Below are 16,191 nucleotides of genomic sequence, written 5' to 3'. Positions count from 1 at the left end.
ATCAGGACAAGGAGGAGCTGCCCCGGCGGTGGGTGGCCTCCACCCCTGGGGCAGTCACTGCCCCACACAGAGGGACACAGCAGGCTCGGGTGGTGGCCGCACTGGGTCACGGTCGAAGTGGAGGGGGGAGATGCGGATACAGGATGGAGGTGATAGCGCGGCATTGAGACCGAGCAGGAGGTGGCCTGTTCAGGGCACTGTCTCCGCGCTTGGGACATGAGTGACGCGATGGGAACTGACCCCTGTAGGTGACAGAGCAGCAGAAACAATGGGCACTGCTGGGAGACGGTGGTAGCCCTGGGACTCCTGGTGCCGCTCCCCTTGGGGATTCGGTGTCACGCCGCCAGGACAATTTGATGTCACCATCCCTGGACTTGGTCATCCCCCTAGGGCACTTCACACCTCCCTGGGGCATTTGGCCACCACTCAGACGCTGGGTCAGCCCAGGACACCCGGCTCTTCTCCGCCCCCTTCCCTGCGCACTCGGTCCCTCCCAACGCCCCGAGGGGCAACTCTGGCGGCCAATGGAGCGGGGGGGCGTGGCCGGGGCGGCCGCTCGGAGCCAATGGAGCGGGGGGGCGTGGCCGGGGCGGCCGCTCGGAGCCAATGGAGCGCGGGGGTGCGGCCGCGGCGGTGTCGCGTGTTCAATGGGGCCTGTCCTGCGCGGAGTCATTGCGGAAACGCGCTGGGGGGCGTGTCCTGGGCGGGCCGAGAAGCCAATGAGGCGTTGGGGGCACGTCGCGAGCTGAAGGCGGAGCCAATGGGCTTTGGGGGCGTGCCCGGGGCGGAGCCCTCGGAGCAATGGGGGCGGGGCGCGGTGCCGCTCAATTGGCCCGGGCGATAACGGGCGGTATCGGGATGGGGTTGCCGGCGGCGGTCCGGGAACGGGTGGCCGCGGTCCATCGGGGCTCCACGCTGCCCGAAAGGCTGCGGCTCTACGATGTCTGGGCCGCCCGCTACGAGCAGGTACCGGGGACACAGCGGGGACGGGACCGTCGGCGGACCGCGGCTGTCCCCGCTGACCGCCGTGTCCCCGCAGGATGTGGCGGCTCTGGAGTACCGGGCACCGCATCTCGCCGCCGCCTCGCTCGCCTTCGCCTTCCCCGCGCCGCGTGCGGGAGCTCGGCTGCTCGACGTGGCCTGTGGCACCGGGCTCGTAGCATGGGAGGTACCGGAAGGCCGGCGGGGCAGGGAGGGCCGGGGATAACGGGACGGGGCGAGGATGACGCTGCCTCTGTCCCCGCAGCTCCACCGGCGCGGGTTCCGCTGCCTGCACGGCGTGGACGGCAGCGCGGGGATGCTGGAGCGGGCACGGAGCACCGGGCTCTACCAGGAGCTGCGGCTCTGCGTCTTGGGCAGGGAGCCGCTGCCCGCGCCCGCAGGTAACGGGACAGGGCGGACCCTCGGGGACCCCTCGGTGACACCCACGTGTCCCGCAGATGACGGGCCGGCACGGGGCGGAGTTCCCCCGGTGACGCCCCGTGTCCTCGCAGAGCACTACGACGCCGTGACGGTGGTGGGGGCCCTGGGCGAGGGGCAGGTGCCGAGCACGGTGCTGCCGGAGTTGCTGCGGGTCACTAAGCCGGGTAAGGGGGGGGGGGGAGGGTCGTTTACCCCCGGGGTGCTGGGATGGGACACCGAGCTCCGGTGGATGTGGATTCCCCGATGAATGCTGGACCACGTGGCACAGCTGGGACCTGGCCTTGTCCCTGCTGCCAGGGGCGAGCGATGGCACGGGGTCCCTGACCCTGCCCGCTGCCAACTCTGGGCAGCGGGACAAGGTAGGAGGTGCAGTAACAGTGCTGGTGTGTGACAGCCTGTGCTCGGGCGTGACATCCCGCCCATTCCCTGCCCATGCCCTGCCCGCTGGCCCCTGGTGCTGCCCATCTCTGCCCGCTGTCCTGTCTATCCCCCGCCCACTGCCATGCACTGTCCGTGCCCTGTCTGTGCCCGTTCCCTGCCCTGTCTGTCCCCTGCCTGCTCACTCCTGGCAGGCTCTCAGTGCCTCTCCGTGTCCCCACCCTTTCCGGGGGATGCCGTCCCCAGAGGGGACACCCTGTGTCAGTGTTACCTGTGTCCTGTCCCGCAGGTGGCTTCCTGTGCCTGACGACGAGGAGCAACCCCTCGAACCTGCGGTACAAGGCGGAACTGGAGGCGGCGCTGGGGCAGCTGGAGCGGAGCGGAGCCTGGCAGAAGCTGCTGGCCCAGGAGGTGGAGTACTGGGAGAGAGCCACCACCGAGGAGGAGAGCACCCAGGGCACCGGCTACATCTCCGGGGTGGTCTACATCTACCAGAAATGCCCTGTCCCCCAGCTCGAGGAGGGCTGAGAGCTAGCATGGCTCTGGGGCGGGTGAGCACTTGACCCTTTATAGAACTGAGCCCAGTGACCCCCTCCTGATGCAGGGAAGCTACTGGGGGTGGCAATATTTTGGGGGAATTTCCTCATTCCCTTCCTTGATTCCTTCTCACTGAGGTCTGAGCTTGGTGCCCTTGTCTGCTCCTCAGCATGGGAAGAGTCTCCTGGATACACCAGGGTCTCCTGGGCACCACCATTAGCTCTGACTTTCAGGTATTGACCCCAACACTCACCATGATATCTCACAGACCCACATGGCTGTTCCAAGGCGTGTCCAGTCTGGGATGTCTTCTCCCCACCTCGCCCACCTCAGCACTCGTGGTCAAAATCTGGATCCTTCTTCATTTCCCACCCCCAGAGTCTTTACCTGGAGACTGTTGGAGGTTGGTCCCCATTGCTGTGTCCTGTGGCCTCCCATCCTCATAATCCCTATAGATTCACCCAGCCCTGAGGTGCAAGAGCCTTTACATCCAGAGTCAAAGCAGCAATGCCAAGGTGGCTCCCAGCTGGAGAAGCTTTCTAAGTGCCATATCTGCCTTTTGTCCCACAACAGCTGCTTGAATCTCATTTTCCCACAGCTTTCTAGTTAATGGTCTGGGTGGGGAAATGAGTTTGGAAGGGATTTGGGGAGCTGGTGGATGCTCTCCACCCAGGAGCCACCCAGCACTGCCTGCCCAGCCTGTTCTCCCAGCCCCTTGCTGGGCGGCCTCCACAATTCTTCCTCCACTGCTCCCTTGGGAAGATTTTTACCCAAATCTCTTGCTGGAATATTTGGGTTTTATTTCATTTTCCCCGTCCCCCAGACCTGTTCCTGCTCATCCTGTTCCCGTGTTCCTGGGGAACAGGTTGCATCCTTCCCCTCAGGAGCTGTTCCTCAGTGTGAGACAATGGCTGTGTCTGTCCCTGTCTGTCACCCAGGGCATCCCACATCTTCCACACTCGCCCTCCCCATGGCTCTTGTCACCCTTCTGCTTTGTCTCCCATGTTTTGAGGTCCCTGTGCCTATCAGTACTGTAGCAATCTTCCCATTTGTCTCCAACACTGTCCCCTGGGCAGCTGGGAGTTGTGGCTGTCCCCAGCCCTGCACTTGCCTGTTCAATAAAACCCTGTCCCTGCTGTCTGCCTGTTGTGTTTTTCCCAAAGTAATGGGAATGTGCACCCTCCAGGGTGGGTGGCCAGGAGCCTGGGAGGGGGGATTCAGCCTTTCTCTGGGGTCCCCTCCCAGCCCATGGGGGCTCAGATCCTGGTGTCCCCCTGTGCCTCTCTTAGCTCTCAGCATCCTCTCCCTGCCTCAGTTTCCTGCTGCAGGGAACTGCCAGGAGCACTGTGGCTGACTACTGCTGATCCCCTGGGAAGATGGGGATGTTCCAGGTGCTGGAACACAGCTCCTGGCAGGGCACAGCACCCCCAGGACGAACCACCATCCTCCCCACACCGCGCTGTTCAAAATGAGCCTAGGCAGCCTTGGTGGCACCAGGATGTTTATAGTCCCTGCCCTGGGGAGGGGCACATATGAGGACGGTGCTGAGGGTCAGCACATGGGGATGGGCAGGAGGAAGCAGTGCAGGGGCGGGGGGTGGCACAGGGGTGCAGGACAGGGACAGTGGTGCTCTGCCTTGGGCTAGCACTTGGGTACAGTGGCTCACACATAGTCCTTCATGGCGTAGCCCATTGGGCCACAGGTTTTCACTGCCCTGTACTTCTTGGGGTAGGGGTCCTGCTGGGACTGGGATCCCGAGCAGCACAGGACACACCCACCAAAGAGCTGCAGGGCGCTGGAGGCCCAGCCAATGTAGAGGGCAGCCCCCAGCTCTCTCTTGAGGGCCTCAGGCACCATAGGGTTGTAGAAGTTGCTGACAATGCTGTTGGCAGACCAGGAGACGGGGATGAGCAGCATGATGCTGGCCATGATGAAGATGACACCTGCCACTGCAGAGATCCTGGTCTTGGTGCCATTGTCATCCACACAGCGGGTGCAGTCAGCTCCCGAGAGGGCGATGAAGAAGGCAAAGAAGGCCGCAAAGATGGAGGTGACCACCAGGGCACGAGCAGCTTGCAGGTCCGAGGTGAGCTCCAGCAGGGAGTCGTAGGCCTTGCACTGCATCTGCCCCGTGCTCTCGTAGACGCAGTTCATCCACAGCCCTTCCCAGAAGACCTGGGCCACCACGATGTTGGAGCCGATGAAGGCTGTCACCTTCCACATGGGCAGAGCACAGGTGAGGATGGAGCCCAGCCAGCCCAGTGCGGCCATCATCAGTCCTCCCATCTGCATTGTCATCATCGCCATCGACAGCTCCTGTGGGAACAGGCACGGGTGTCACAGGAACAGCCCTCAGCCAGGGACAGCATGGGCTTCATCTGGTATGTTCTGCTCCCCACCAGGGTGGGAATGGCTGCAGGACAGCATGGGGACATGAGTGACATGGGGACATGAGTAGCGTGGGGTGGTGCTGCAGAACAGGACAGGGACACATGTGGGACCCAGGCCCCAAGCAGGCCAAAGTGCAGGAGCCCCCATGTGTCACACTGGCCCCTACACTGTCCCCACAGCACAGCTCAGCCTCTGCCAACACCCCTTCCCAGGGCATGACAAATGTCAGGGCTTTTGGGGACCAGGACAGGGAGCTTGCTGTCTGTCCCACATCCCACAGTGCTCCAGAGTGCAAACCCCCCCACATTCACCTCAAGTCCTGCCCTGGTGGCCATCCCTCAGTGCCCACCCCACCTCCCACTCCACCACGAGTGCTCAGTCTCCCTGGGGACGAGCCTGGTGCCAGGGGCACAGGCAAGGAAGACAGCCCCCCACACCGCTCAGCAGTGGCTGCTCCTGGTTTGGCTTCACCCTCATAGTCATGCTACAGTGTCCTTTGGACCCAGGGTCCCCCTCCAGGAGAAAATGGAAATGGGTCAGAGCTCAGCTCTGCCATGATCCCAGGTCTGGGGCTCAGGGCCACCTGTGATACGATCCTAGAGCAGCCCCAGGAACAGCTCCAAGAGGGCAAACAAACCCCTGTGAGGGGCTACGGGGTCCCCACAAGTGGTGTCCCTGCGAAGAAGGGTGGTTGATACAGGGACACATGCTGGGCACCCTGGCAGCTCCACCATGGTCACATGTGACTACTGTGGCTCTGGCTCAGCCCAAATCCAGCTCAGCTCCTCATAGAGCAGAGTTCACCCATGGGTGTCTGTGCTACACTTGGCAGCTGGGACCAGCAGGGTTTTATGACCCTGAACTCGGCAGGTATCGATTGTGCCTGGCACACCCTGAGCCTCTTGCCATAGGTTTCACCATCATTTCCCCTGTCCCAGTTTCACTTTCTCCAGTCTCTCCTGTTGTATCCCCACTCCTTACCCAGCACCTTTTATCCCTCAGAAGCCTGATGGACACCCAGCACTGGGACTTTGCATCCCCTGAGCCATGAAAGACCATTTGGGCCAAAATCTCAGCCCCTTTTCTCCTGCTTCATGCAAGCAGGGGCTGGGATGGTGGGAGCCATCCCAGGCACCCTTCCCCAGCCAGCGGGACCTGGGCCACATGAGACACCCATGAGAACAGTATGACTGCCTGCAGGGGGACAAGTGGTGGCTCCAGGGATGCTCGAGAGAGCATTGTGCTCACGTTCCCACCTGGCCACCGACACCACAGAGTTACAGGCATATTTTCCATTATTACGGTGCCCAGTGAAGGAGCCCTCCAGCCCTCAGATCCAGATGAGACACTCAGAGCCAGGCAGAGATACCCCTCATCCCCACAAACCCCGAGGTAGGAAAGAAGGATGTTCCCAAGCCAGAAGAGCACTTGCCCTGCCGGAAGCGAGATAGGCAAACCTGCCGGCGCTGCCCACGCGGGCCGCAGGACGCTCCCAGCCGGGCCCGTGGGGTGGCCCCGGGGCCAGCGAGCCCCGACCCGCCCCGGCCGGCGCCCGCCGCCTTCGTCCTGCTCCAGTGGGAAGATCGCGGCCGGTCAGGCGTGGCACAGCCCCAGTGCCGATCTCCCAGGGAGACGGGAGTCCCAGGGCACCGGAGCACCGGGCTGTCCCACCATCGAGGCGGGTGCTGGAGAGGGTAAAGAACACGAGGCACAGAGGGGTCTGAGCAGCTGCCGTTTAATGCGGGAAGGCTGAACACGGAGAGGGACGGCAGCACAGCCAGGGGTACCGTGAGAACCCACTCACGGCCCCCGGGCACCCCAGTCTGGGGCGATGGATGGGGTCGGGTCCGGGAGTCGCACTCCACCATGCAGGGGCATAGCCCCGCTCCGGTCCCGCCTCCCCGACCGGTTTTCCCAGCCCGGCCGCTGCCTTCCCACTCCCAGGATAATGATCCCCCGCCCTGGGGAGCCGCCGCGAGAAATCACACTCTGTACGGTCGCTCCGAGCCCTTAAAGTAGGTCAAAGTCAAAATTTAGGGAACAGGCAGGTGAGAGCTCCTGTCACCCCTCCAGACCCTGCTGGGGTTTGCAGAGACACCACGTCCCTGTGACCACGTGGGACAGGTTCGCTGTCCCTACCAGCACCGACACCGCCACCCACCCCGAGGGACAGACACGGCCCGGAGAGCTTCACGCGGGGAAAGAGAGCCCTGTGTCACCCGTGGGACGGGCTCTTGGGAGCTGTGTCACCGCATGGCACACCCCGATACCGGGAGCCAGGAAATGCCCGAGGAGGAGATCAGGTGATGTCTCGGAGAAGATGCCTCAGCCGGATGCTCCGGGGGAAGCAGGACCCCCACCGCGGGCAGCCAGGACAGAATCTCCTTGTCCCCTGTTTCAACCGAGATTAAAGAACCGGCTTCAATCCCTGTGGAACAAAGGCGGCTCTGTCTGCCCTCCCTCACACCGCCCCTGCGCCCGGCCAGTCCCAGCCCAGTCGGGGAGGTTGCGTGTCCCGGGAGGTCCCCTCTCCCTGGAGCTGCCGGGGGCTCCAGACAGGCGCGGCGGCTCCTACACGTAGTTGCTGGCTGGCAGCGAGCGAGCAGCCGTGAACTTGGCGGAGTAGGGCTTCTCTCCACGGGGAGGGCAGGTGCAGCACAGGATCCCCCCACCCAGCAGCAGGAGCGCCGAGGCCGCCCAGCCCACGTAGAGGGACGAGCCCAGGTCCCGCTTCTGCGAGTCAGAGACCAGCGGGTTGTAGAAGTCCTGGATGATGCTGTTGGCTGACCAAGAGATAGGGATGAGGATGAGGATGCTGGCAACGATGAAGATAATGCCAGAGAGGATCATGACCTTGGCTTTGGCGGTGTCATCCTCCACACAGTTGGTGCACTTGCCGCCGGTGACGGCCAGTAGGGTGCCCAGGATGGCCAGGACGATGGCCACCACCACCATGGCACGGGCGGCTTGCAGGTCCTGCGGCAGGGCCAGAAGCGAGTCGTAGACCTTGCACTGCATCTGCCCCGTGCTCTGCACTACGCAGCTCATCCACAGCCCTTCCCAGACGATCTGCGCCACCACGATGTTGTTCCCGATGAAGGCTGTCTCCCGCCACATGGGCAGCGCGCAGCAGAGAATGGAGGCCAGCCAGCCGATGACAGAAAGGGCAATGCCCAGCACCTGCATCCCCATAGAGGCCATCGCTCGCTGCCTGCTCTCCTGCCCTTGTCCCGCTCTGCAGTGCGGGCTGCCGGGACCATGGCAGGCATTATATGCCTTTGCCGAGGGAGGAGCACCGCCACAGCCGCCGGCCTGCCGCTGGCACCAGACGGAGGGGTAGAACCAGTTTCCCAGGATTCTTCCACTTGTATTTCTTCCTGCAGCAATGACACTTAATATCCCAGTTGCTCCCACGGAGGAGGATGCAGGGGACTGGAATCAGGCCACCCAGGTGCAAGAGTGCATCCCATTGTTGCAGGCAGGCAGGACATGCCCATGTGCATGGGGCTCAGCCAGGATGCTAAAGGGGAAAAGCCAGCATCCAGGGACTGGGATATCTGCTGTCACTGCTAGAATCCTCTGCTCCATCACTTGGATGGGGTCCCTTCATGTCTTCATGCCTCAGTTTCCCTCCAGCTCATAGTGACTGCTGCAACATCAGCCCAGCCTCTAGTCCCCCATGGCCCCATGCCAGGGGAGCAGCACACTGTCCCCTCTGGTGGCTGGGCTCCATGCCCGGCAGGACACAAAGTGGCTCTTGTTTGCTCCCTGGCATCCATATCAGCACTCCCCAGACCACTGTTAGGCCTCGGGCAGCAGGTGTCCCTGCCCAGACGCACAAACTGGTTGGAGTGGCTGCCAGTTCCCCACGGAGACTGCCTGGGGCAACAGAGGGCCAGACCCCAAACCCAGCCCACTGTGCTCCAGTGCCAAGCCAGGATTCACACAGCCACCCTCAGCCCCAGCCCACATCCCACTGCCTGTGTGGTGGGGTTGGCTGGATGGGGGCTGTCAGGGGCAGATGTGGCCTCAAGCTGTCCCAGTGCCATACCCACTGATCCTAGTGCTGATGCTAACACCAGTGCCAACACTGATGCCATACTGATGCTCACCTGTCCTCCTTTAATCCATGACTTCCACATAGGACCCTGCTCCCTCCAAGTCCCTGCACAGGTGCAGCACAACACCAGACAGATGGCACAGACAGACAGACAGACATTGCCCTGTTTCATCACCCCAGCTTAATCCTGGGCCTCTGGAAAAGATAAGAGGCACTGAGATAATCTTCGTTTTCCCGAGTACTGGGGTTACTATCACAATCCAACCATTTGTGCTTCTTGCTTGGTGTGGTGGCCTCTGGAGCTGTTACTCCTGCCAAGATGTTCCTGGGCATCATGTCCAAGTGTAGTGGGACAAGCCTGGTGGCCCATGTACTGCAGTGCCAGGAGGATGCCTGGGGTCACCCATGTCTCACAGCAGACTCCAGCCTAAGGAGATGGTCAGGGTCCTGCCTGCCTGACTTGTACTGGAGGAGCTGCCCAGGCTCCGTCCCTCTGTCCTGCTGGAACACCCGCATTGCTCACATACCAGTGGGCCCACCCTGCGGCCAGAGCCTTGTGGTCAAGGGCTCCCTTTAATCTACAAGGCTCCAGAGCATCTCTGCTGGGGCCAGACTCTGCCTGAGGCTTTCACGTCCCAGCTGGCTGCTGTAACCACCACATTATTTGGGGCTGGAGAGAGGCACATGCCCCTGTGTGTGGGTGGCTCACAGGGGCCGTGTCCCCACAGGCACGTGGGGACATGTCTCTGGGCTGGGGACAAATGGCAAGACGGGGATAGGGACTCCCCTGCACACGGAGCATCAAAGCTTGAGCTCCTCATACTCCCCCTCAGAGGCAGAGCAGGCGCCAGCACAGTCTCTGACAGCCAATTACTGTAATTAGTGCTGGAACGTGACATATATTCCACCTGGCAGCTGCCACACAGGGGCAGCCCCTGTGCCCTTCCCCACATTCCCCAGTGATACACCCACCTGGACATCACTGCCAGCCCCATGTCCCCAGCACTGCCAGACAGCAGGACAAACAGACACCGGCTCGGTGCAGAGGAGCAGCAGCTGACCCCAAAGCCCTCAGAGCCCAAGGATGGTGGTGCAGCACAGGAGGGACCACCAACTGCCTCAGGACATGCCATCCAGGACAACCACTCCATGGACACCAGCCCCACATGGACACCAGCCCCACAGCCCTGTCCCAGTGCTCATTCCCAGTGCATCTGCAGGACCCCAGTCCCAGATTTTCCCCAGAGCCACCTGAAAGGAGCCATGACACAGGCACATGTCCTAGTGGGACCAAAGCCCACTTACCCAGCAGGAAGTTCCTGCAGCCCAAAACAGGCAGCTCAACACTCAAGCCATCCTGAGCCTTCACCACCAAGCACATATCCCAGCACACAGACAGGTGTGGATGCCCTGCCTCAAATCCAGTGGGATTTGAAGGACATGCAGGAGCTTGGGTTCACATCCCTGTTACACTGCACTAAGAGGGTAGGTGAGGGCAGAGCTCCTGTCCTGGCACCTCTATCAGGAAACACCTTCTGACACTTGTCCTGGGTTCACCAGCATGGGGACACCCTGCAGCCCCTCAGCTGGGCAGTGAGGCCATTCCCACACTGTGTTTAATGTCACCTCCCAGGCAGGGAGGTGACATTAAGCATAGTGCCACCACAATGCCAGGCACTGCTGAGTGCGCAGTAGAGGCTGTATCACCCTGACCTGGCTGAGGGCAGGGGACACCCCACAGAGACAGGGCTTGGGGCATGAATGTCCTGCCAAAAAGGGCTTGGGGATATCCCCACCCAGGACAGGTGACAGTCCCACTTCACATACCCCACACCACTGAGCCAAGCACTCCCCATCCCCCAGGACCCACACATGGACCCACCAACCCGGCTGCCTCAAGGTCCTGAAAACGCAGGTGCGACTTGCCAGCAAATGATGATCCACCGAGATCTCTGGCTTCGCATATGCCACGCGAGGCACAGCCAACAGCCCTCCCGCTCAGCCTGTGAGGAGTGGGGCAGCCTCTCCCCGCCGGAGGCCAAGGATTAGTTACTGACAGGCCAGAGACTGAATGTTCCTAAAAAACACCCTTGCCCAACACAACCCCCTCCGACCGACTCAAATATGCACAGTCAGGTTGTTTCTCGCTATGGGAAAGCAAAGTCTTATCGGCAGGGGAGCCGCGCGCCAGGACCTGCAGAATCCCTGCGGGGAGAGAAGGCACCTTCGGCCTGAAGTCGCTCTGAAAGTCAAAATTCTAACCAGTTTCTGAGCAACAAGTGGCTCCCAAAGGGAAAGACAGCCCTAAGCACTGCCAAGGTGGTTGGCGTAGGGATGGTGGAGATAATGAATCAGAAAGGGGGTCACGGGCGGTGCAATGGGGGTGGCCCCGGCGGCGACGCTCGGAGGAAGCGGGATGCCACGGCAAAGCCCTGGGGAAGCCGATCAGAGCTGTCGGGGTGGGTACGCCCCAGTCATGGCCCAGCATCCCCCAGCGAACCAGCAGCCCCTAGCCACATCCCGCTGGTCCACGTCCCACGCCTTCCCCAGCCCCCGTGTGCCGCAGCCCCCGCCCCGCCGGCAGACAGAGCTGCCATTGATGCTCGGAGCCGCCTCACCTGCTCCCGCCGCGCCGAAGGGGCTCCAACAATGGGCTGCCTGTGTGCCCTGGCCGGGGCAGAGCCAGCAGCCCCGCGCCTGAAATATAAGCAGCCGAGGCGGCATTTACCGCCCCGGCCCCACTCCCCCGGGGGGGGAACGCGCCGGCGCTCCCGACCGCAGCGGCGGGGAACACCCCAAACCCGCCGTACACGTGAGTGGGACGCGGCCCCGCGGCGCCCCAGGCGGTTTCAGCGCACCCCCGGGGTGCTGCCGGGTGCCTGGATGGGGGATGCTGCAGTAGGTGTTCCCCCTGTCAGTGCAGGTGTCCTTCCTTTGGGGCCCCAAACCAGTGATGCTCCCGTGACCTTTGGGTGTGACATTTGTTTGACAAATGTTTGGCACACCTGCCCCCGTGTCACCACTGTGTTCCTGCAGCCACCACACTTTGTCCCCATCCCGAGGGACTTGGATGCTCCTTATCCCTCCCCAGCTGTGCAGGAGTGCAGAGGGACTCCACCGGGGAGGGAAATGCAGCAGTCGGGATGAGGGTGCTCCCAGGAATCCCCTAGGGACGCTGACCCTGCTCAGCTCCTCAGTAAACACCAGTGAGCTGGTTTGCTCACCACAAGAATGTGTCCTGCCGGGGGTGGCTGGCACCCCGAAACCCCGGTGATTTGCCCCTTCGTCCGTCGTGAGTCAGGCGGTGGCAGCTGCCCCAGGCCGGCACGACACTGGACACAGCCTGTACTTTGGGCAATTTGGGATGACAAAGTGAGGACGCCGCGTGTAGGGCTCTGATTGCAGGGTCGGGGGCTGAGGTGTTTCATTGCCCCGTCCCACCTCAGCTCTGCCCTAGTAGCTCCTACCCCATACAACTGCCTCGAGTATCCCAGTCTTTCCCTGCCCCACAACCCTTCTTCGAGTATCCTCCCTGTCCCATATCCCTATCGACGTTATCCCTCCCTCCTACCTCCCACTCCTGTGTGGGTTGTCTCCCCTGTGCCATGCCTTGGTATTGAGTATTCCCATTGTTCCACAGACCTGGGGGTATAACCCTGCCCCTACTCCTGTGCCCCACAGCTCTGTCTGGGGTGCCATCCCCCTTCCCCAGAGCCCTGTCTGGGGTATAACCCTGCTCCAAAGCCCTGCTTGGGATATTCCCACACTCTAAAGCTCTGACGTGGTCCCGTCCTGCCGCAGAGCCCTGCCAGGGGCCCCTGCCCCCGCCTTGCAGCCATGTGTGCACTCAGGGAGGGTGTGTATGTGCTCACCTGTACCACTAGAATGTTCCTGTTCACCTCTGCCTCTGTCAGTCTCGCTGAGTATCTATGGGTCCGTCTGTGTCTGTGAATCTGTTTGTGAGTCTCTGTGTGTGTGTCAGTCTATCTGTCCATGGGTGTGTCTGGCTGCATGTCTGTATGTGTGTCTGTATGTCTCTGTGAGTCTGTGTGTCCGAGTCTGTCACTGTATGTCCCTGTGTCTGTCCACGTGTCTACGTGTCCGTGTGTTTGTGTTTGCGGCTGCATGCCGGGGCGTTGCTGCCGGCAGAGGGGGTGAGTGTTTGTGTGTATGTGTGCCTGTACCTGTGTGTGTGGTTTGTGTGTGTTTGTGTGTGCCTGCGTACCTCTGTGTGTGTGCCTCTGTGTGTGTGTGTGGTTTGTGTACCTGTGTGTGTGTTAATAAATGTGTGTGTACCTGTGTGTGTGTGTGGTTTGTGTACCCGTGTATGTGTTAATAAATGTGTGTGTACCTGTGTGTGTGTGTGTGGTTTGTGTTTGTGTGCGCCTGTGTACCTGCGTGTGTGTGTTCACCTGTGCACTCCCGCACCCCGGGGCCGCGGGCACTCCCCTGCCGGCACACGTGGGGGCCCTCAGCAGCCCGGCCCCACCTCTGTTCACTGCTGGCAGCCCAGCGAGCCTGGCTCTGTGCCCGCTGTCACTGTGACAGCACTGGACTGTGGACACCCACCCTGAGGTGCCCCCGAGGGCCAGGGCCCCCAGCACCCCCAGCAACAAGGGCACAGAACCTGGGGGCTGCTAGCACGGGCTTCCCCCAGCATGGTCACGCCTGGGTACTCCCCAGTGTGCTGTGGGGATTTTGGGTGCCCTCGGGGGGAGAGGGGGGTGATCACTGTACAGTGCGGTGGCAGAAGTTCACCTAGCCAAGTATAGGGTATTTTGAGGATGCCATGGGTTGGCAGAGGCTGTATATGGGGGTATTGGGGTGTCACAGCGTGGTGGAGGTCACACATGGGGTGCTGCAGGGGGCTGGAGGTCAAGCTGGGTGGATACGGGCTGCTGGGGTGACATGGGGTGACAACAGCTGACCCAGCCATATACGGGGTATAAGGGTGCTGTGGGGTGACCCCACTGGCTATGGGGGTTCAGAATGCTGCAGGGCAATCGAAGGTGACCAGATATCAGGTATCAGGGCACTGTGGGGCACCCAAATACAACCCCCTTGGCTGTTAGCTGTCGGGATACTGTGGGGGCACCCAATTCTGACCCCTCTGGCTGTGGGGTGTGAGGGTACTGTGGGGTACAGCCGGGCAGTTGCAGCGCTCCCCCCCCTCCATCCTAGCTGCACAGCACCAGCTGCCAGCATCCCACTGCGCTCTTGAGTAGTTAATAAGTTGTAGAGGAGATTTTTGGAGCAGGCAGGGAACAGGTAGGAGCAAGCCTGTGTCCAGCAACCACATTCCTGGGGGAGGGGGACTGGAAGCACTGGCACTACCCACAGCATGCAAGGCTAGGGGGGAAAACATGCACCCCACAGCCATGGGGCTGATCCTGCCAGGTCTAAAGGGATTGCTCATGCCTTGGGATATTTTTCCCTTTGCCAGGTGCCAGCTCAGGTTGTCAGGGTGATGCCGCCAGGGTGATTACGTGCATTATCTGCTTCCTTCAAGGTCACAAGACTTGTGCAGGATGAGTAAAGATAGTTATCAGCCAGTCAGAGGATCTCTGACAGTGCTCCCGGCCCAGCAGGGTGGGAGCAGGAGGGGCCAGGCTGGAGGGGTTCCTGCTGGGCCAGGAGCACCCACAGGTCCTGTGGAATGGTGACACAAACCTCACAGCATGGCGAAGGGGTTGCACTTTGCACGGTGATGTAAAAGTGCCCAACGCTCACTGAACCCCAGTCAAACGTGAGCACTGACAACAGTACAGAAATCAACAAACCCTGACCTGCCAGCACCTCCACATGGGAAAGGTGAACCCTTGGGATTTCCAGGTCCACAGAAGGCATTTCGTAGGAATGAGCATGATAGTAGTACTTCCCAATACCCATGGGCCGAAACCAGGGGATGGCTTGGCAGGTGGCATTTCTCCTCCTCCCGCCCTTCTCTGGTTACCCGGCGCCATCTCTGCAAACAAAGGGGAGGGTGTGGGACGCAGGTGACGGTGACGGAGGAGCAGAGAGGAGCGTCCAGCAGCCAGCAGCCAGCACTGAAACCCCACCCCGGGGCCAGCCCATATAAATAGCACTGCGCACAGGTGTAAGCCGATCCCCCGACTGTGAGCGGCTGGTGGTGGCGACGGTCTTGGTCCGTGGGTTCTTCTCTGCCATCGCCTGGAGTACGTCACTGAACCATCCACCATGTCGATGGGGCTGGAGATCGGCGGTGTGGCCTTGTCCGTGCTGGGTTGGTTGTGCAGCATTATCTGCTGCGCATTGCCCATGTGGAAGGTGTCGGCCTTCATCGGCAACAACATCGTGACGGCCCAGATCCTCTGGGAAGGGCTGTGGATGAGCTGCGTGGTCCAGAGCACGGGGCAGATGCAGTGCAAGGTCTACGACTCCATGTTGGCACTGCCGCAGGACCTGCAAGCTGCCCGCGCCCTGCTGGTGGTGTCCATCATTTTGGCCGTCCTGGGCTTAATGGTGGCCATCGTAGGCGCCCAGTGCACCCGCTGCGTGGAGGACGAGAGCACCAAAGCCAAGATCACCATTGTCTCCGGTGTCATCTTCCTCCTCTCTGGTGTCATGACTCTCATCCCTGTCTGCTGGTCGGCCAACACCATCATCCGGGATTTCTACAACCCGCTGGTGATCGAATCGCAGAAGCGGGAGCTGGGCACCTCACTCTACGTGGGCTGGGCAGCCTCTGCACTCCTGCTGCTGGGGGGGGGCTTGCTCTGCTGCTCCTGCCCCCCCAAAGACGACAGGTACCCCACAGGCAAGGTGGCCTACTCCGCCCCACGCTCTGCGGTCACCAGCTACGACAAGAGGAACTATGTCTGAGCTCCCCCAGGGTCCCCCGGCACCCCTCGATATCCCCACCCACCCACCCCGGGACCCTAATCGCTCTCCGTGGGGCCCGGGGGCAGCAGCGCCGGGGCGGGGCGGGGGGGGGGGGCGCGAAGGAGGGGACGGGGACGGCCGCGGGGTCAGGGCCGGGCTGTGTAAATAGAGACAGTTTCGGTTAAACACGAGGCAGTTTCGGGTCGGCGGGAGAAGCAGCGCCCGGCGAGGTCCTGCCACGACGATAGGGCAGGATGAGGACGGGATGGGGACGGTGCCCCCCTGCCGTGTTCCCCAATCGCTGCTGGGCCGGCACCGTCTGTCCCTGTTACGCGTGGTCTGTACCGGTTACATTTGTCAATAAACGTGTCCTGTTTTGGTACCCGAGTGTCCTTGGGATGTGCGGTACAATCAAGGTGGGCACAGGGAGGGGGAACACTTCAGTCCAGCCCCTCGAGGCACACCCTGCTACGGCAGCACCCGAGCGGTACAGAGGGCTCAAGTCGCAGCCCCTCTCCCTCCCGCGCCGGGCGTCCCTGCTCGGGGTGGGGACCCGTTGT

General features: G+C 61.7%; 4 protein-coding genes across 4 annotated transcripts; 2 read left to right on the top strand and 2 right to left on the bottom strand.

The window, feature by feature from the left end:
- The first annotated feature begins 801 nt into the window (after nucleotides 1-801).
- On the top strand, nucleotides 802-3,477 carry METTL27 (methyltransferase like 27). The gene is made up of 5 exons (XM_066333105.1): nucleotides 802-966; nucleotides 1,040-1,168; nucleotides 1,247-1,382; nucleotides 1,494-1,586; nucleotides 2,090-3,477. The coding sequence occupies exons 1-5, from the start codon at nucleotides 802-804 to the stop codon at nucleotides 2,326-2,328; spliced, it is 762 nt and encodes a 253-aa protein (XP_066189202.1). The 3' UTR covers nucleotides 2,329-3,477.
- A 359-nt stretch (nucleotides 3,478-3,836) lies between these two features.
- LOC136370287 (claudin-3-like) lies at nucleotides 3,837-4,644 on the bottom strand. Its single transcript, XM_066333660.1, has one exon. It carries the CDS (start codon nucleotides 4,642-4,644, stop codon nucleotides 4,000-4,002), a length of 645 nt encoding a protein of 214 aa, XP_066189757.1. The 3' UTR covers nucleotides 3,837-3,999.
- A 2,640-nt stretch (nucleotides 4,645-7,284) lies between these two features.
- LOC136370286 (claudin-4-like) lies at nucleotides 7,285-7,947 on the bottom strand. The gene has a single exon (XM_066333659.1). It carries the CDS (start codon nucleotides 7,927-7,929, stop codon nucleotides 7,300-7,302), a length of 630 nt encoding a protein of 209 aa, XP_066189756.1. The 5' UTR covers nucleotides 7,930-7,947; the 3' UTR covers nucleotides 7,285-7,299.
- Nucleotides 7,948-14,883: 6,936 nt separating this feature from the next.
- On the top strand, nucleotides 14,884-16,013 carry CLDN3 (claudin 3). The gene has a single exon (XM_066333658.1). It carries the CDS (start codon nucleotides 14,987-14,989, stop codon nucleotides 15,629-15,631), a length of 645 nt encoding a protein of 214 aa, XP_066189755.1. The 5' UTR covers nucleotides 14,884-14,986; the 3' UTR covers nucleotides 15,632-16,013.
- Nucleotides 16,014-16,191: the final 178 nt, after the last annotated feature.

Source organism: Sylvia atricapilla, chromosome 20 (assembly GCF_009819655.1).
Source record: "Sylvia atricapilla isolate bSylAtr1 chromosome 20, bSylAtr1.pri, whole genome shotgun sequence".
NCBI lineage: Eukaryota > Metazoa > Chordata > Aves > Passeriformes > Sylviidae > Sylvia > Sylvia atricapilla.
This window is presented reverse-complemented; position numbering and strand designations above follow the sequence as displayed.